The sequence below is a fragment of the Anabrus simplex genome, chromosome 1 (assembly GCF_040414725.1).
Source record: "Anabrus simplex isolate iqAnaSimp1 chromosome 1, ASM4041472v1, whole genome shotgun sequence".
Taxonomy (NCBI): Eukaryota; Metazoa; Arthropoda; class Insecta; order Orthoptera; family Tettigoniidae; genus Anabrus; species Anabrus simplex.
Window position 1 is genome coordinate 549,234,058 of NC_090265.1, and position 20,974 is coordinate 549,255,031.

Below are 20,974 nucleotides of genomic sequence, written 5' to 3' on the forward strand. Positions count from 1 at the left end.
AAGACCTTCTCTGTCAGTGCGACGTAAAGCAAATAGAAAAAAAAAAAAATTCTATCACAGGGTAAAGTATCAACTAAATTTAAAATTGCCAGAGTTGTACCAGTCTATAAAGGCATAGACGAATTTAATATTAGTTAATACAGATGAATCTCGGTATAACCTCCTTTATTTAAGGTTTTAGAACAAGTGGTTAGAAAAGGATTACAGTGAAGCCTCGTTAGTGTGTTTCTCATTAACACACTTTCCTGCTTAGCATGTTGTAAATTCGAAGTCCTTATTCTCATCGTATTAAATCTATATAAATATACCGCATTTATCACTTCGCAAATTTTCGCCATTACCACTTAGTACGATCAAATTTTTCCTAGCCCTGAAAATGTTACATTCCTGAACTTCACAGGATAATTTGACCATTCGGGGAGCAAGCTGTTAGCCTAATGAATGTTCAGTTTTGTTTGTCGGTTAGCAGCAAGATTGCTGAATAACACAGTGAGTCTATTTGTGCTTGCATTCCATTCAGAAGTTCGAAATTTATTTTGTGTTGAGTGGTACAGTGAAGTGTAGTGAATATATGTTGCGTGATACGGTAGCCTATATCTGGATTAGGAACATATAAACATACCTCACACATCACAAATGTTTCACTATTACTGCATACTACGAGTACGATCACGTTTTTCCTAGCCCTGAAAATGTTATTTGTCGTCCCTTGTAAAAGAAATGTGATTTACAACTCGGGTAAGAGCCGCCGCCACAGTTGCGTGATTACGGAAAACGTGAGCCTGTTTGTGCTTGTATTTTGCGTTCCATTCCAGAAGCTAGAAATTTATTTTGTGTTGAGTGGTACAGTGATGTTTTGTCGTGTGATATGGTAACCTGTATCTAGATTGGGAACATAATCATGTGAAATTTACTAGCCTAGTTATGGATACGGAAAAATTCGTGAAATTCCGTACTAATGAAGAAAATATTAAAATCTTTGAGGAAGGGACTGGCATCTGCATCTTTAAGCACGCAGAGGTCGCGAATGTTGAACTCGCACTTTCAAGTTTTGACTCGATCATTCGAGTTGGTCAGAGTTTTTCAAAATGGTGCTCAAAATCATTCCTCCCAATTCCTCCCGGCTGCACATGGTCGAATGTAATCTCCAGTTCATTGTCTAAGAGTGTGACCAAATAATGTTTTATAACCCACTGCTCCGAAATAAAGTCTTCTACTAACTCTGCTGTTACCATCATTTTTAACTTTTGACATCTTCTTTTCATTCTTACAGAGCTAATTTGGATTTTATTATTTTTTAGTATATTCAAAGAATTTGATTTCCAACCTGGCTCGCATGGTTAGTATTTAAGAAGTTCGTCTAACACAAGAACAAATCACTCGGGCTGTGGTATGAAATTAATTTTTAACAAGATTTGGTATTGTACCCGTAAAAAGTGTTCATATCTTTGAGGCACTTGATCTTATCTTAGGGAGTGGCTTTATCATTGGAGTTGGTACAGAGAGGGGTATAGTTATAAATTTTAGAGATTCTTTTGAAAAATTGAGTTTATTGATCATCAAAAGCAAGTTCATATCACCTTCGTACAGCAGCATGGAAGCGTCGTGGCTGGTTGGTACCTCCGAGTCCTGGGATGGCGCTGGACATCGCCTGGGCAGGGACCACACCTGCTCGGATGAGGAGTTCTGGAATGTCTCGAAGATTGGCACACGTTCCTGGGTTCGATTTGAGATGTAATTCACACTTGATTTTTCTGCACGGCACTCCACACATTCACGGCACTGTCTGAACAGATATGACCTTTTAATGATTGTTACTGCACTCGGGATATTAAATCAAAACGTTCTGGAATAATCACTCGAAGAACAAGATGATTTTGACGTGGTACAGGTAGAAATGCAAGTTCATAACACAAGCTTACTGTAAGTCAGAATGTTCTAGAGGACTACTGTCACTACAGTTCTAAATGCATAGCCCTGAAGATTTAAAATACATTGGCAATGAACTGAATAAATAGCACTCGGAAACTGTCTTGTTCCGTCGATAGGTGAAGTGAATAGCCATTAAAGAAAATAATATTTGAAAGAAAAGTCTGACTTCATAAATTATGGATTCACTCAAAATACGGGAAAGTTCTAGGCTTTCTGGGAATGCGACATGCGTATTCTGAATTGTCACAGTCCTTAATGAGGATAAGAATCAAAACACAAGTCCCAGTGCAGCACTTGGAAAGTATTGCATATTTTACAATTAAACGTAACATTGAACGTCCCCTAAGTTCCACAGTTTTTACAAGACGTAAGTTCAATGAGGTACTTGGGAAAACAAGTCATATCGTTCACACGAAAGTTTATGTTGATAGGGCACAAGTTCATCCTACACGCTCGGAAAATTTCATTGTTCCAGAAATTGATTCACAAAATACAAGTTCGAATAAGTTCGAAACGTAAGTTCAGTGTGGTACACAACACTCGTGAAAATTCAAAGTCCTTTCAATCATCATCGAATAACTAAGTCCCTATGTGGCACTTCAAAAAAATAACAAAGTTCCAATGTGTAGAAATAACTAAGTTCCAATGTTTCAATATGACAAAGTTCCAACACGATGCTCGCAGAAAATAACCAAGTCCCAATCAGACACTTCAAGAATATGACAAAGTCCCGACACAGCACTTAGAGAAAATACCGAAGTTCCAATACTTGGATTTCGAAGACTGTCAACTAGAAGTTCGACACACACAATACTCCTCCTGTCACCCGTGTCACAGAGACGGCTGAGTGACAGATACTGAATTCGTAGGTCGGGTGGTCCTCCTTTTATACACATTCGCATGGAAGTGTCTAGAACTCGGGTACTATCTACCCTTATAACTCCTATGATACTCAGTGGATTTTCTTGAAATCTTGACAGATGACGTCCATTGTAAAGGTTTTTAAGGTGGCAGTGTCGAAATAGCGATAAAGTAGCGCAAAATGTACTTTTGAGGGTAAGCTGGAACATTACCATATATGGTTGCGCATAGCTGGCTTACGGCGGCCACGTCACTCGCTGGGTACGTCACTGCGTTCGGCGGGCTGCCTAACTTCCACCTCGCGCGAAGTTCAACAAACATACTTCGGACTTCTCTCGTAGCGGTGTTGCCGGTACAGTATACACATACTGTAATTCTAGTACTAGGAAGAATTTAAGAGAGAATTTTAAAAAATGTAAAATTCAACAATAGTTATTACATCTAGCAGCTCAAGTTTTATTTGTAATCCCGTAGTTGAACCGAGAAAGTTTTTTTATGAAGTAGAAAAATTATAGTCGTAACAGTCTTAATTGTAAGTGTTTGGGTAAAAATGTATTGTGTGATTTTAATAAAGTCATCACTGTTTTTTTAAGAAATTATTTTCGCTGAGGAAGAGAATGAACAATTTTCTCAAAACATGTATGGGTAGATAAATGTAATAAACAAAGTGTTTTGTTGAAGAGTGGACAGTATTGACAAGGTGGATTTCTCTTAAACTTCTATTTTCAGTGTAATTAGATTAATAGGTAGATAGGTCGGCCACCTGGATGGCACCATTTCAGAAGATCTACACCACAGCTGAGGTTTTATGATCATCAGCAGCTGCAGCAGCATGAATTTTGAGCTCATCCCTTCCTATTTTGTCTCATCTTCTATCTCCTCACACTCGGTCTGTTGAAGTTATCACTTAGGGTTCCTGTCCTCAGTTTTTCTTATTTATGTCGAGTGAGAGTATTGTATCTTCTGTCCCACTCCTGGCTGTATGATCAACATTCTGGCCTTTGGTTCTTAGGGCCCCAGAGTGGATTCCTGATTGGGTCGAGGACTTCAACTGCATGTGGTTTATTTCTTTGGCTCAGGAACTGGGTGACAGTTTATGGATATCCTTAATTTGTTAGTGTAAGCCGAGGAAGTGCTTGGATGGCAGGGACTGGGTGTTTGTGTTTGTCTTAATACACTTTCCTTCATCTACACTATAGATCTTCAAATAGTGGGCTCCGGTCCAGATTCGGACCCCGGTGACTTTTATCCCCAGATCAGCACAGTTTATATGCTGTCAAGAGTAAGAAAGAAAACAAAAATTAGGATTAAAATAGTAAAAATATTTTATTAGAGAATAACGTGTGACTTATCTATCCCCAGGCTTAGAACAGTATTTGCTCCATAGGTTGCAGTACCGTGTTTTGAACATCATGAGAGTGAACAGGTCTTCTATTTTCTCTTAAAATGCTAGTGAGCGTTTACTTCACTTTTCTCTAGTTTGCAGCCTCTTTCCTGTTTCAGTTAGAATGATGTACCAAAGAAATATAATTGTGGAACTTCAACATGGCAGAATCACAGAATACAGAAGAAAAGGCTGGGAAATTTAATGTGCTATTTTGGATCTCTCTTGATAGAGATTCTTACCCTAACTTGCATGAGTTTTCAAAATATATGCTGGCAATATTTGGGCCAACATATGTGTTTGAAAATATGTTTTCCAATATGAAATTTGTAAAAAGTAATTTCATATGCAGAATTACTATTGAACACTTGAGGACTGCTTAACCATTGCTGGAGCTTCAAGCATTCCAGACTTTGAAGGAGCCACCGGCAGTGCCATTGCACTCTGAGAGACTTTGTCTCATTTTCAAAAATTGATGCCCTATCAAGTAGCCTATGCAGTGGCCTCCACGGTATGCACTAGCCATGCTTCTTGGTAGGTGTGTTATTTACCAACTGATGAGTCCAACTTAGCACACGGGTGAAACGCTGACAACCAAGAATGAGTTAGCTGGAAAATTTATAATGTCCAATAACCGACCAACTATATTGGTATCATAAATTTACTCATTCGGGACAAATATTACAGGTTCCCCATGGGAATCAACATCTATATCAAGATCCAGTCTGTCGAATCACAGTTTCCTACAAAATTGTCAGTTTGATCCGATCTATTACCCTAAGGCTTTCCTCCGCTGATTTAACACTTAACACCAACATGTTAAATTGAACATGTTAGAATCGACATGTATGTTGTCATTGCGTCTTCCAATTGACTTTGCATGTTAACTCAGAATGTTGAGGTAAGTACTTTTAACCTGTTGGCGTGTTTTCCGCTCAAAGTGTTCGTGAGATGTCGGCAGAGATTCGGCAACTTCCATGCTCTTTCCATGCGAACAGACAGCTTAAACAACGTGCTTCTCATGAAAAAAGTAGAATTATAGGTACAAGCTACAGATACAGCACGTGTGTCGTTCTCTCTGCACTATACTAAAATTTATAGTCAGAATGGAGTGGAGCAAAGAGATTACTCTGGACTTATTAATGATAAAAGGGCATTCTTTGTGGAATGTCTCATCGAAGGAATACCGACATAAAGCGAGGAAAGCCAACAGTTTTCAGGAACTCGAAATTATGTATAATTGCTCCCGCGAGTGCATTGTAAAAAAACACTAGCCTCCCTCCGCTCCCAGTGCAGTCGAGAATTGCAAACGGTTCAGAATTGTCGGAAGTCGGGGATGGGAGTGGTTGAAGTTTATACCGTGCGGAAACGCAGAGTTATCCCAAGATGCAGGTGAGGTGGAATGGCTCCTCGTAACTGTGTATCCTCCTATCTTATGGAAGGAAGTATTTTTTCCAAAACTATATTAAAATCGTGCTCAGACATTCTCAAAGTTTTTAAATCTAAACCTGTCTTCTAATTTTAGCTCATTCAGAATGTCAACCCACATTCTCTTTTCCTTCCTTCTCAAGATTTTGTAAGAAGCAACAGTGGCAATAACAAAGGCCAAATCGTCTTTATCCGAGTCCATTGCCTTGTTTGAAAAATACAAGACACCACCTGAATGTACTGCCACAAAATGATATGATGAACTATCTGTATATAAACAAAGAACGTCAAGTTTAATAGTTATGTTATTTGCTTTACGTTGCACTAACTACTTTTACGGTTTTTGGAGACACCGAGGTGCCAGAATTTTGTCCCGCAGGAGTTCTTTTACGTGGCAGTAAATCTACCGGCATGAGGTGATGTACATGAGCACGTTTAAATACCACTGGACTCGGCCAGGATTAAACCTGCCAAGTTGGGGTCAGAAGGCCAGCGCTTCAACCGTCTGAGCTACTCAGCCCAGCGAAGTCAAGTTTAACATGTTCATAAGTGTGGATACAATGTTAAATGAAACAGTATTTAACATTTAACAGTTAACATGTTGATGGTGTCACCAGTTAACATTTAACGGTTTTAACATTTAACATGTTAAATGTTAATCATTGGAAACTAGCCTTTTAGATGTCGAAGTTTTGTCATGATACTTTGTAATATCAGTCTTTGCCTATCCTCTAGTGGCTATTTCTGTAGAATTGAGCATGGTGTACCCGTTGTAGCCTTTAGCTTTTGTAAAGAAACAATGTTGAAATGTACTTTCAGCTTGTTAAGAAAACAATATGGAGTCAAGTAAGTGTGTGTTGCAGGAGATGATGATGATGATGATGATGATGATGATGATGATGATTATTTTTGAGCTTATTTAGAAGATTATTTGGGAGATGAAGATATTTAGATGTGCAAATTGCTGGAAAGTAATGTGGTCACAGAATTAGCAAGTGAAGCTGTGATTGGCGACTTGTTAAAACCATTTCAGCCTCTTCTCAAAGCATGTGATTCACACAACATCACAGGTTTGTCAGACTCTTTCAATTATATTCCTCTCGAGGCTTGTTTAAATGTAGATGAGACTGATTGCGAGGATGATAACACTGGTGGTGATTATACAAATCATGAAATAAATGATGATCCAAATCAAGTTATGAACAATTGATTATGGAGTAGTGCATCAGAGGGAGATGTTCAGTCACCATCCTCAGTGATATCCCTTGAAATGGCAAGACCAAAACATTTGCTACCACAATATTCCAAACCCATTGTGTATTTCAATACCATGTTTTACTAGAACTTTCCTGCAGTTGCTGTTAAGAGAGACTAATATGTATGCAGTGCAGTACGTTGCTAAAATATTTTAAACTCGTGTAACCTTCTGTAGGACTAAGGTCTAGAAAAATGTGGCATTGCCAGAAATGAGGGATTCTGTAGCTTGCACAGTTTTGAAACTACAGTAGTAGAGTAATTAGAAAGTATTATTTTGAAATATTGTATACAGCCTAAACTGGTTAGGACATGTTTATGAGAACCGGGAAAAAAAAAAAGAGGAAACATGCTAAGAATGAAAAAAATTACGCTGTTAAATTTAGATAGGTTTGAACGTAAAACCAAAGAAACAAGTGTTTACAACACCAGCATAGTAAAACATCAAGGAAGAACATTTATAGAAATACGAACTGTACACATCATTGTTTAGAGTCGTCATAAGTATGCTCAACATCTGCAAGATTTGCACATGTTTAATGTGTGGATTGGCATCCACTTTCTCAATGAACTTCAATTATTTTGTCATTCGTAAACATACGGTAACAGCTTCAAAACGTTGCTTCTTTGTTGTTATCTATACCCATATGTTCCAAGATTTGCAAAGGATTATTGGCTATGCTAGTTTATTTATTGTTTCGGAGTGTGCAACATCAAACTCATCCCGAGATATTAGTAGGCTTTTCCTGTTCTCGTCACCCTGCTTTCCTCTTCCAAATTGCCTATCTCATTTCCACTACATAACTCCTCAATGTATTATTTTTGTACGTTTACTGACCTTTTCGCTGCACAAAAATTTTTATTTTCTCTTATCTTCCTCTATGTTGCTTGTAGTTTTCGGCTTATATTTCAATAATGGGAGTGTAACTTTGTGATTTTCCCATTCTTAATATCCTTCACACTGTCAGTACAGTAGAACCTCAATAATTCAAAATCGGTTAATTAAAAATTTTGCCTAATTTGAAGAATCTCTCATTCCCGGAAACATTAGATATGATTTTGCATATTACCGTATTTACTCGTGTATTAGACCCCCCCCCCCCTCCCTGGCTTTTCAATACGAAGAAATTGAAAAGAAATAAATCTTGCATACAAGATTCCCCCAGTGTAATTCGTCAAAGAAGAACAGTGACTCCACTTCGAAGCAGCTACAAGCCTTATGCAGCTCTGATGATATCACACAAATTTCTGAATAGTTTCGTCCATACAACCCATGCAATGAAAACGCGTCAAAGTCATGCAGTACATCTGTGTTTCGTAGTTAAGAAATTTCCACCACCGTAGCGTAGGACTACTGCAGTTCTGATGACGTTGGACAAATAGGTGAATAGTTTCGTGGCCGACCTGTGCATTGCAAGCGCATATCAGTAATATATAGGTCTGTGTCTTGTAGCTAAGAATGTCCACCAGCGGAATGGTTAGCACATTTAGCTGCCATTCTCGGGAGCCTGAGTTCGATTCCAAGTACCGTATTGCCAGAGATTTACGAATGGCAGGAAGGTTGATTTGCGATAAAAATAGTACATGCAACTCCCTTCCACTATAGTTAAGAAATATTCATGTTTGTTGCTAGGCCTATTAATTTAGGCAGGCAAGATCATTAACAAAGTGATCGTTTAATATTTAAAGATAAGAATTTCATAATGTTCCGAACTGAACTGAGTTCACAATTAAATTGAAATAAGATATATAATGGTTTAACCTTTTCAATACAAATAGAATTAGAAATGTAATGTAATGGTCTGGTTTATCATTAGCCAATCACTTAAAATATAAAGAACAATGCACAGGAAAACAATAGGTGATGTAATAAATCTTTCACCAGTTGCAGTTCATCAATCACTATAACACTTCTAGGGATTAGCACTCCGTGTTGAAAGTTCCCCCAAATCCTGAGGAAGTCGAGAAGTTTGTAACTGCAAAGGTTTTTCTGGATAACGACCTGAGAGGCTGTGCATTCCTTGTCTCCCCTGTCAGATCTTAGCTTCAGACTGCCATGGTCAGTAATATTGGTTATAATGCCTACTGCTTCCATGGTTGTAAATCTTGGGAAATGTTTAAAATATTGTAGAGCTTTTGTTTTGGGGGTAGATGTGTATGAAGAAAAAGATTCACGCGGCCTCAGATACTGTGTACAGGCATTTTCAGTTGATGCTATGTAGGTTGCTTGTTTGTCAATTTGTTTGTTCTGTTTTACATTACACTGAGCTCGATAGCTGCAGTCGCTTAAGTGCGGCCAGTATCCAGTATTCGGGAGATAGTAGGTTCGAACCCCACTGTCGGCAGGCCTGAAAATTATTTTCCGTGGTTTCCCATTTTCACACCAGGCAAATGCTGGGGCTGTATCTTACTTACGGCCACGACCACTTCCTTCCCACTCCTAGCCTTTTCCTTTCCCGTCGTCGCCATAAGACGTATCTATGTCGGTTTGATGTAAAGCAACTAGCAAAAACAAAAACAAAAGTTTTACAGTACCAAATAGCTGAGAAAACTGAGCTCTGTTAAAAGACATGCCTGAGTTTTTAGTTGATTTTGTTGAGTGATCACCAAATATGTCACCAGAGATCTTTCATCTCAACATGAGTGCTGACTGTATCTTTTTCTGCCCTTCAAAAATCCACCTACTTATGCTGGATTTGAACTCCAATCTTGGGTTACAGAGGGTAACGCTCTTAACACTGATCCACAGAGGGAGCTAAGTTTCAATATTTATAAAAGAAATACCCCAAGACTGAGAAGAACTTTGTTCTTGTTTATAGTCTGAGAATCTCCAGGTTTTTCTTCTGTTGCTAAGTTTTCTAATGTCCTTCTACATACCATTAGTGCATAGATTTTACCATATCTGACGTATTTTAATGATGATTGTATTATCTTTCCAGATCTTCGTTTAGTGATTTTGCACAGAAACATGGGAAGGATGAAAGGTTTAAAAATATAGAGAAAATGCGTGAACGAGAGAGTTTGTTCAACGAGTATCTGTTGGAAGTCAGGAAACGTGAGAAAGAGGAGAAAGTGATGCGCAGAGAACAGGTAAGATTTCTTCAGACATCAGAGCCCCAGCCAAGATAGAGATTGCTGGAGTGCTGCTTCAGATACTGTTGAATCTTGCATGTTCCTAAATGTTGAAAAGGAAGCAGAGAAGTTTGATACCTTTTAAATCATGCATTGAACTGCAAAATAGATATTTGCTGTTACATATCTGCTGAATTTCTTTTCCAAATTTCTTTCATTAGTGTCTTCAACTGTAGAACTGCATTTTCACTGTGATAACATTCCCTGTAGACAGATTTTGAAAAGTCATTGCAGGCTCATGCAAGTCATATATCCTGATATTGTGTAGTGGTAAGTGAGAAGCTCATTATGCTAATTACTAATCTGATATATTATAATTAAATGCACTTTATTCCCCAGGCATAGGAATGTTACTATGGCATGTGTGTTGTTTAAAAAATATGTATATATATAAAACTGAGTTTCTTCTGAAGAGTTGAAGCAGAATTCTGATAGAAAATAGGGATTTTTATGACAGATAATCTCCAAAGTTGGCCTCGTGAGCCTTTATCGGAGAGAATATGCTTTTTTTTCTTCTTCTTTCTGATATATGCAAACCAAAAGTGGTTGTACAATTTTCAGTCTGTACGTGTTCTTTAGAATGTGGTTATCATGGTTCTTCATTGAAATACATTGCATGGCTAGTAGTGTTGATAATACTTTTTTTAAAGTACAGTCAAAGGTTCCACCTTTACAATAATACAATTTTTTTTGTTTGTTTAATTAGCAATTAACAAATGTCAGGACACGTTTCTTCCTTTTTGTTGGTCATCATGAGCTGAAACACCTGTAAGATAAGTAAAATAGACAAGGACAAATATATATTAAAATACGATTCGGGTTACAGAATTCTTCAAGTTAAAGTGCATAATAATATTTGAAGAATGTTCTTAAAATGCTGGAGCACAAATGCTTTTGTAGTTCTGCTAAATAGAAGATAAAATTGTGTAACACATGTTATAGTTCCATTAGGGTTTCTCTGATCGAACTCTTCTTGTTGGCGTGATGATGTGTTGTTAATGATTCTTGGTTAGCTTATGAGACAGGAGGAATATTTTACTGAGAGTGCACACATGGAGAAAAGTTGTGTTGTGGTTGAACATTCCTAGAAGGGAAACGACGGCTATTAGCAATGTTAAATGTAGGTAAATCAATATTACTTTGAAATCCACCTTCAAATGTACACTTTCACTGCAAGATCCATTTAAATTTTTCTATTGTAATTCCCATACTATAGTTTACTTTGAACAGTCACTATTTCAGATATCACTGAACTGGGAAACTGGAAACATTCAGAACATTTGAAATTGGTTGGAAAATCCTGGGAAAACCTGGAAAATGTGTGGTATGGCTTGTTTTTATGGAGGTTCATTGTATATGCAAAATTTGGAACTGTCTAATGTTGTGGCCACCTTGGCCACCATGTTCCAATACTTGGCTTCTCTTCCTTCTTCCAACTCAGTTTCTTCTTTCCTACTCCATCCTCCTTCATCTCGTCTGAATTTGATCTTAATATTATCCTCTCCTGGAGATCTGATTGAGGGAAAGTTTTACCTCCAGAATCGTTTACAAAGAGAGCTATACCATGTGTTTTGGGGGAAATATAATGTGGTAGTATCCTTTACCTTTCCACACAGGCAGATGGTTGTCCAGCTGAATTCAGCCGCTCACTATGAGTCCTGCCGTAAGGAAATTGGGTAGATGCTGCACCTTATCAACACTTCAGTATACAGGTAGAAATATTTATGTTATATTGTTATACCAGTTTTGGTACCTGTATATTGAAGTGTTGATTAGGTGGAGCATCTACCCCAATTTATTTAATGTATTGTCTATATCAGCATGGAATGAAAAGCATTAATTATGATATAATATCGGGCGAGTTGGCCGTGCGCATAGAGGCGCGCGGCTGTGAGCTTGCATCCGGGAGATGGTAGGTTTGAATCCCACTATCGGCATCCCTGAAGATGGTTTTCCGTGGTTTCCCATTTTCACACCAGGCAAATGCTGGGGCTGTACCTTAATTAAGGCCACGGCCGCTTCCTTCCAACTCCCGGGCCTTTCCTATCCCATCGTCGCCATAAGACCTATCTGTGTCGGTGCGACGTAAAACACCTAGCAAAAAAAAAAAATGATATAATATGAGTTGGGCGCTGTTTATAGCCGCCTCTCTGAGTACAGACACTACAAGTTTCCCTCTTCTGCCACCGACGCCATACCAGTCCATCTTCTCCGCCGCCAATGACTTTGAAGTCTTCACCCATAACCCAGGACTTGGGCCCTCCATATTTATGACCTCAAGAGAGGGGGGTGTCCCAGTTTTGTAAGCCCCCAGGAATTGGGCTGCCTGTTGGTCTGTGGGCTCATTTTCTACAGTATCTAAACCAGCCCACATTTCTGTGAGCCACCTATATGCCACCTGGGGATGCACCTTCTCGGGGTTACAGGATTTCCCCAAAACCATTAAAAGGCCTACCTCAATGGGCACTAAGCACTGAAATAAGCAGTTATTGGCTCTATAAAACTATTTTAATACAAATACCTTAAAAGGCATTTACATACCCGCCAAGTATTCCGGTTTTTCCGTAAAATGTACGGATTTTGAGTGTTTTACAGTTGTATGGATGAACAACGTTATTGTACAGATTTTGAATATCTGTGCTTGGAATTGACTCGATAATAGCTGGTAATTCGAGATGCAGTGTATGAAATTGGACCAGTGAATGTATTGATAATCACATAAATCGATTACCACCGTGCTTTTGTCACCTTTCGCCCTCAACAGCTACTTCATTCACTGAGATGTTCCCAAACAAGTAGCTGGCTGTGATTTTAAAGAAAAGAAATCCGTGAAAAGTAGCAGACTGTGAATTTATGTATAACAACTTTAGTAACAGCGTCGTGCTTCGTAGCAGCTGAAAGGCTTTGTTTGTGTGTGGGTGTGAGCAACTTCGGCAGTAGTTCTGAAACTCGTGGAATTTGTGACAAATTTGTAAGCGATTTAGTATTTTTAGTGGTGTTCGTAATGAGTTCAACCAAGAAACGATATGATCAGTCTTTTAGGGAGGCATATTCTACTTAATTTCCTTGTTTTATATGATACGTTAAGTGTTCCGAGTGTTAAGTGAAAACAGTTGACCACTCATCAAGATGTAACTTTGTGTAAGTATTTAATTTCAGTACCCCACTGTCGGCAGCCCTGAAGATGGTTTTCGTGGCTTCCCATTTTCATACCAGGCAAATGCTGGGGCTGTACTTTAATTAAGGCCACGGCCACTTCCTTCCCACTCCTAGCCCTTCCTATCCCATCGTTGCCATAAGACCTGTCTGTGTCAGTGCGACGTAAAGCAAATAGCAAAACAAAAACAAAATTAATTTCAGTGGTGATTATAACATATATTTGACTTGTATTAATATTGTTTATAATATCTCCCCCCGCCGTCCGCCTTCATTATGTCTCAAGACTTTGGGACACATGCGAGTGTTGTTAAAAATTGTCCGGATTTCTTGTTTTGAAAGTTGGCAGGTATGCATTTATATATTAAAAATACTTTTTTGTTTTGAGGAAAGAAATAGGCAAATAAGCAAAATTAGAGTCTGAGGTATTTGTGTTGAAAATTGCCCAGAATGAGAATTTATAGTAGAATGAGTTATTAGTTTTACAGTAAGTATGGTACTTACATGGGTTAGACAAAGCTGTAATCTTTCACCTTAATTGTTTACATAGATAATTTGCAGAAAGGTATAAAATGGCAGGGAAGGATTCAGTTGCATGTAAATACGGTAAGCAATTTAGCCTACATCAGCAACGTGGTCTTAATGGCAGACTCTTGCTGAAAGACTGTCGTCTAATATCTGGAGTTTGAAAGGAGATGACATGAGTGTGGTATGGAAATTATAATTTAAAAAACTAAAGTGATGTCACTAAGGAAGAAACCTAGGGGAATCGAATGTCAGGTAGGAAATACAAAATGGGAACAGGTGGATCATTTCAAATACTTAGAATGTGTGTTCTTCCAGGGTGATAGCATCGTCGTCATGATAGCAAGTGATATTGAATCAAGGTGTAAGAAAGTAACAAGCTTGTGGTTGCGATCAGCAGTATTATGTAAGAAAAAAGTGAGTTTTTGTTGATTTGCTGTATGGAAGTGAAAGCTGGGAGGACTCAGGATATCTTATTCACAGACAGACATGAAAGTAGTGAGAATGATCCTGGTACCAGCCAATGGGAGCAATCGCGGGAGGGTACTCGAAATGAGATAAAAGGTAAGTTAGGAATAAATTTGACGGATGAAACTTTACGGATAAACTACCTTCGGTTGTGGGGGTCATGCGAGGTGAATAAGGATCATATGTTACCTAGGAGAACGGAGACTGAAAGAATTAAGAGGGTGGCCAATGCAACAGTGGTTAGATTTAGTGTTTACTAGATAAAGATGTAGAACCGAATGAGGTCATTGAGCTAGTTGCAAATAAAAAATTGTAGAGAAGCATAGTGAATGCACAGAGGCTTGCAGACTGAATACTGAAAAGCATAACAGTCTATAATGAATATACAGATAGTCACAAAAGTATCTGTCCATTCATTGGTGTAATTGTAAATACCAGTCGGTAGTTCAAAGGTAACAAGGAAATCCATGTTGTAATACTTAGTTACGTTTTATTTGAGAATTAGAATGTGATGATATTCAACAAACAAATAATAACACAACATGTTTAAAAATAGTGTCTTCTGTCGCTGTCCGTTCCAACAAGTAGAGTAGCAAAAGTATTTCTCCACTTGTCCTTCACACGGCCCTGTGGTGTAGGGGTAGCGTGCATGCCTCTTACCCAGAGGCCCCGGGTTCGATTCCCGGCCAGGTCAGGGATTTTTACCTGGAGTTGAGAGCTGGTTCGAGGTCCACTCAGCCTACGTGATTAGAATTAAGGAGCTATCTGACGGTGAGATAGCGGACCCGGTCTAGAAAGCCAAGAATAATGGCCAAGAGGATTTGTCGTGCTGACCACACGACACCTCGTAATCTGCAGTCCTTTGGGGTGAGCAGTGGTCGCTTGGTAGGCCAAGGCCCTTCAAGGGCTGTAATGCCACGGGGTTTGGTTTGGTCCTTCATACGCACTTGGTTCACAGAACAAATAACTCTTAATTTGAATTTCCTTTGGCAGCAATGGCATCTTGAAGCCCTTTTGGCATGGTCTTGACTAGTTTTATCATGATTTCTGGTCCTATCTTCTGCCACTCTTCGAGAAATATTGGCTCCCATCTTTCCTTACTTTTGCCTCTTTTGCTGCAGTCTCTGTTTTAGTTCTGCCTATAAAAGCTCTGTGGGGTTTTAATCTGACTACAGGAGTGGTGTTCACAGCACGTAAGACGTATCATAAAGCAGCCCATGTTTAACGACCCAGGCAGTATGTTTCAAGTCTGTATCTTGTTGAAGTAGTAGTCACAAACAGTGCTTAATTTTTTGACAATGGGATTCAGATGCTGCTTTAAAATGTCCAAATACACTATCCTATCCATTGTTGCTGGTATTATGTCGAAGTTCCTTACACCAACCTCCTACATACATCCTCATATCGTGATGGATTCACTGCCATATTTAACTGTAGGCTGATTTCCTTGTTCTTCTTTCTCCACACAGCACTGTGCGGATGTATCAAATAAGCTGAATTTACATTCATCTGTAAATAATACTTGTTTCCAGAAAGTAAGTGGCTTGCTAACATATTGTTTTGCAAATTCCAACCTGTTCCATTTGTTTACTTTACTTGTCTAGGGTTTCTTTTTACTTATACAACCTTTCATACCAGCTGTGTGTAACACTCGTCTTACAGTATCAGTTCTGATGTTTGTTCCACTTCACGATTCTACATCTTCTTGCAGTACAGCACCAGAAATATGATGATGTTGAGGCACTGTGCGTAGGCTGCATGTCTCTTCATGTCAAGTGAGCTTCCTAGGGCTTTCTCTCTGTGGTTTATTTATAACAGTCGAAGTGGTTTGCACCTGTGAAAAATACCTTCTATTGTTGATCGTGGTGTTCCGGTCTTCTCAGCAATTTGTCATTGCGAATGTTCTTCTTTATGGATTTCAACAATTTGCTCCCGTTCAAAGAGTGTATTCCCTTGTCTTCGCCATTCTAGCTCTGAATGTGATGTTTACGTATTGCACCGTCGGCACGTACTGGCTCATGTATATTGGACATCACAGAGAACATAGTGGACGAATACTTTTGCATTGCCATTTACTACGCTGTGTTTGTATATTAATGTATTATTAACAGAAGCGGAGGTACATACATTATGATACCATTATATTCCGTCTTAATGTTACTTTGCTAGATAACTATCTTCAGGGCTTCATGAAGGCATTTGTATTCCCCATTACCAGCAGGTGTACGTACAGAATGGTATTTATGTATAATATGTATGTGTGTTTTATGGGATATTCTTTGTTCTAAAACCAGTATGATAGTACACATATTTTGGTAAATGTTCAATTTGAAATTCTTGGAAGTGTAGCCTTGATAGACACTTTCATATTTGAACAAAACAGTGGTTGAACCTGCCATTTTATATAATTACGAAGAGATCTGGTTTTCAGGAAACGTCACCTTTGTCAATAATATTATTAATAATAGGAACAACAGTGAATGGTAACAATAATTAGAAAACGATTTAAAAAAAACTTAAATCTAGCTTTTGAATGTTTTTGTAAGCACACAGTGCCTTGGTTTTGTATAAAATTATTTTGTAATTATATAAATTGGCTTATATGTCTATGTCTTGAATTACATTGAGCTTCTCATCTACTAGTGTGTATTGATAATTTTTGTTTCTTTTATCAGGTTAAAAGATGTGAGTATTCAATATTTATATTAATTTACTATTGTGGGAAGTACAAAGAAATTTTTATTCCTGTTGCTGGTAAAGAGCAAATGTGTAACAAATGATGCATTGCAATATAATGTTGTTAATAATTCAGGAATAGTTATTCTGTGGATCTAGTAAATATCATGGTTCCATATTTACCTATATAGCAAAATACCAATAGTAAAAATCCAGGCCACGGCCACTTCCTTCCCACTCCTAGTCCTTTCCTGTCCCGTTGTCACCATATGACCGATCTGTGTCGGTGCAACCAATGTGTCATAAAACCCGTTGTAAAAAAAATGTAGTAGTAGTAGTAGTAGTAGTAGTAGTATGATGGCAATTGTGTGATATATATGAAAAAGTAATAATGTTGTCACATATGATTCTAGTCACAGTCACGAGAAAGGTTATGTAATTCTGGAATTCGATGTGCTTGTGATTTGTTCAATTATATTTCACTGTAACAAGCTAAAAATGTTTTGAAGATGAATAAGGAACTTAGTTCAATCATCCTAGCCAGGCTGAGTGGTTCAGACAATAAAACTGCTGGCCTTCTGAGCCGCAGTTGACGGGTTTGACACCGGCTCAGTCCAGTGGTATTTGAAGAATACAATAGCCTTGTGTTGGCAGATTTAATGACATGTTAAAGAACTCTAGGGCACATTGAGCTCTCTAACTTTTATTTTTATTCTTAAAAAGCGAGTTGGCCATGCGGTTAGCGGCATGCAGCTGTGAGCTCACATCAGGGAGATAGTGGGTTCGAACCCCACTATCGGCAGCCCTGAAGATGGTTTTCCGTGGTTTCCCATTTTCACACCAGGCAAATGCTGGGGCTGTATTTTACTTAAGGCCACGGCCACTTCCTTCCCACTCCTAGCCCTTTCCTGTCCCATCGTCGCCATAAGACCTGTCTGTGTTGGTGCGACGTAAAGAAAAAAAAAGATAACCTTAAAAAGTACATTGTGAGATGTAAAACTATTATTATTATTATTATTATTATTATTATTATTATTATTATTATTATTATTATTATTATTATTATTATTATTATTATTATTATTATTGTCCGACTTGTTGGCTGAATGGTCAGCGTACTGGCCTTCGGTTCAGAGGGTCCCGGGTTCGATTCCCGGCCGGGTCGGGGATTTTAACCTTAATTGGTTAATTCCAGTGGCCCGGGGGCTGGGTGTTTGTGCTGTCCCCAACATTCCTGCAACTCGCACACCACACATAACACTATCCTCCACCGCAATAACATGCAGTTACCTACACACGGCAGATGCCGCCCACCCTCATCGGAGGGTCTGCCTTACAAGGGCTGCACTCAGCTAAAATAGCCACACAAAATTATTATTATTATTATTATTATTATTATTATTATTATTATTATTATTATCATTATTATTATTATTTATTAACATTGAAGGTCTATGCATACAATCATACGCCTCAATGTTAAGCTCAATGTTAAAAATTTTACGGAATTTTGGACTCCTTCCTAAATTAATTCAACTGATAGAACTTACTTGAACTAATACCATATCAAAAGTTTAGAGGAGAGGTTTCTGAACCATTTTAGATGAAAACAGGTTTAAGACAAGAAAACTGTTTATCACCATTACTATTTAATTGTGCACTAGAATTTATAATAAGGGAATGGTACAAGATCAACCCAAAGAACATAAAAGTTGGTGGAATCTCCAAACAAAATTCAAGTTTAAACTGTTTAGGATTTGCTGATGACCTTGCTCTATTGTCCAACGATATTCAGGAAACTCAACACCATATTAAATCTCTACAGGAAATAGCACAAAAAATAGGTATCACAATATCCTTTGAAAAATCTGAGATCATGTTTACACATCCCCCACTGGTCAATAAAATTACAATTGATGGGCAAGAAATCAAAATTGTCGATAAATTTAAGTGTTTAGGAGAAATCATAACTTGTAATCTTAATGACACTGGGAAACCAGCTTGGCATAACAGAATAAATCGATTAAAGAAAGCAAATTATATTACCAAGACTGCACATAATGAAAAAAAAAAAGCTAATCGATAGCAGCAAAATTAAGACATTATGAAACAGGCACACAGCCAGAAATAACTTATGCTAGTGAAACCCTTTTTAAAACTACTAATACAGCTGAAGCAGACAAAATACTTCAGACAGAAAGAAAAATAATTAGAGCATGCATATGTTATTTTATGAAATACTTCCTCTCATGCAGAGTCTGCCTTGCGACAACGTATTCTTTTACATTTATTTTTAGAAGAGAAATAGATATACTGTACTTGAGAAGTGTTGAAGGTAACCTAATTGTAACAGTGATTTCTTAGAATTATCAGTGAGTCCCTTAAGGCTATGATGGCAATCTCCCGTAACGTTGTAACTGGCAGAGACATCTTTTTCCAGAAATTAGCGTCAAAAGCAGGAATCTTTCCCCTTGCTCCAATCATTAGACAGTATCAAGTTAATGCACAATGGAGAATAGCATCATATAAAACAGTTTACAAGGAAATTAAACCGGTATTGAGCACGATTTTGGAAAAAACTTATATCATTCTTTGGACATCTTATCAGAACACCACACTCCAGAATTAGCAGAAGAATATTTGAAAATTTATGAAATAACAGGACCATGATTTAATGGATCACTGAAATTAAGGAGGATATTAAGGAACTTACAAATAACAATAGTCAATCTCAAAAACAAAGCAGAAAAAATTAAGATATTTCAAGACGCACACACACCGCGCTACAGACCAAGATCGATAAAAGGTCTAATGGGAGGGTATTTTCTACAGAACAAAGGAATGAAAAAATATTGGGCTGTCAGGAAATCAAGATCCTTTGTATAATTGACTAGAATGGTCCAATCTAGGTCATAAAATGTAAAATATAAAATACAACCTGTGACAATAAAGTTTGGTGAGTGAAGTCAGAACGGTCGATCCAGCAACACTGGCGACACGCAACGCTGCACCTGCGTAGCAGCAGGTTTTGACCACCTGCTCCCAACATTGTTCAATTGAGCATCGTGTGTGTGCCCTGCAAGACCTGTTTGGCACAGTGCATGTTTAGTGCATTGGTTCTGAACTGCAAACAGGAATGAACGACCAAAAGATCAATGTACAGTTTTGTTTTAAGCTTGGCAAGACACCGAAAGAAACGCATGCGATGCTGGTACGTGTTCATGAAGATCAAGCACTGTCCTTGAAGTGTGTGTACAAGTGGTTCGTCCGTTTTCGAGGAGGCCGGGAAATTGTTTCTGACAACCTCCGCACCAGAAGACCGGCGACCGCCGTCACTGACAGAAAACATTGCGAAGGTGAGGACATTAATCACGAGCGATCGGCGATTAACTGTGCATTTAAAGATAAAAACTTTATTGTTCCGTTTTCCAAGAACTTAGCAGGAGTACAAGTACTCACTCAATTATTCTGATTTGCGTCGTATATTTTTATATACGTACTTAACTTCCCGCAACCGTGACAAATTCTAGACCTTCAAAACATTCTCCACTCTACTTTGGCGTTCGGCCGCAGCGCATGACCTTGAATGTGCCGCGCTGATCACCAGGAGCTGGCGGCTTTCTACTACAAATCTATTCGTCTGCGACTTCTAGTTATTTTTGAACTTCGTATATTAGTTGATAGTGTTGTGACTTTGTGCATACAGAATGTGGTGTCTTGTCTTTGTGCCTATCAAAGTGTGAAACTGACCTCCAATATTCATAAACATTGTACATCTTTTTACGGCTGATGATGACCTGGACTAAGGTCGAAACCGGTCCCATTTAAATAGGAATGTGATTACTGCATTTCCTTCTTTTAAGTATTGAATAGGTTGAACCTCCTTTTCAATTATTTAATTTTTAACGGCGATTAACTGTGCGCATGATAGCAGATGAACTGCAGATTAACCACGAATCCATGCGACAAATCGTTACCCATAAGTTAGGGAAGAGGAAAACGTGTTCTCGTCTTGTGCCACATCACTTAACTGATGATCAGAAGCAGGCACGTTTAGAGGCTTCACAGGATTTTGTCGAAACAGCGGATGCGACACAAAATTTCTTGAACTGTATCGTCACTGAGGATGTTTCACAGGATTTTGTCGAAACGGCAGAT

At 38.3% G+C, this 20,974-nt stretch overlaps 1 protein-coding gene across 3 annotated transcripts in view; it reads left to right on the top strand.

Annotated features, from left to right (window-relative positions):
* Positions 1–20,974, top strand: part of LOC136857127 (transcription elongation regulator 1) — a 513,780-nt gene that overhangs the window by 329,683 nt on the left and 163,123 nt on the right. For all 3 annotated transcript variants that reach the window (XM_067135534.2, XM_067135536.2, XM_067135535.2), the window contains exon 12: positions 9,799–9,949. In XM_067135534.2, coding sequence (XP_066991635.2) covers positions 9,799–9,949 — 151 coding nt within the window. The remainder of the gene's footprint in view (positions 1–9,798; positions 9,950–20,974) is intronic.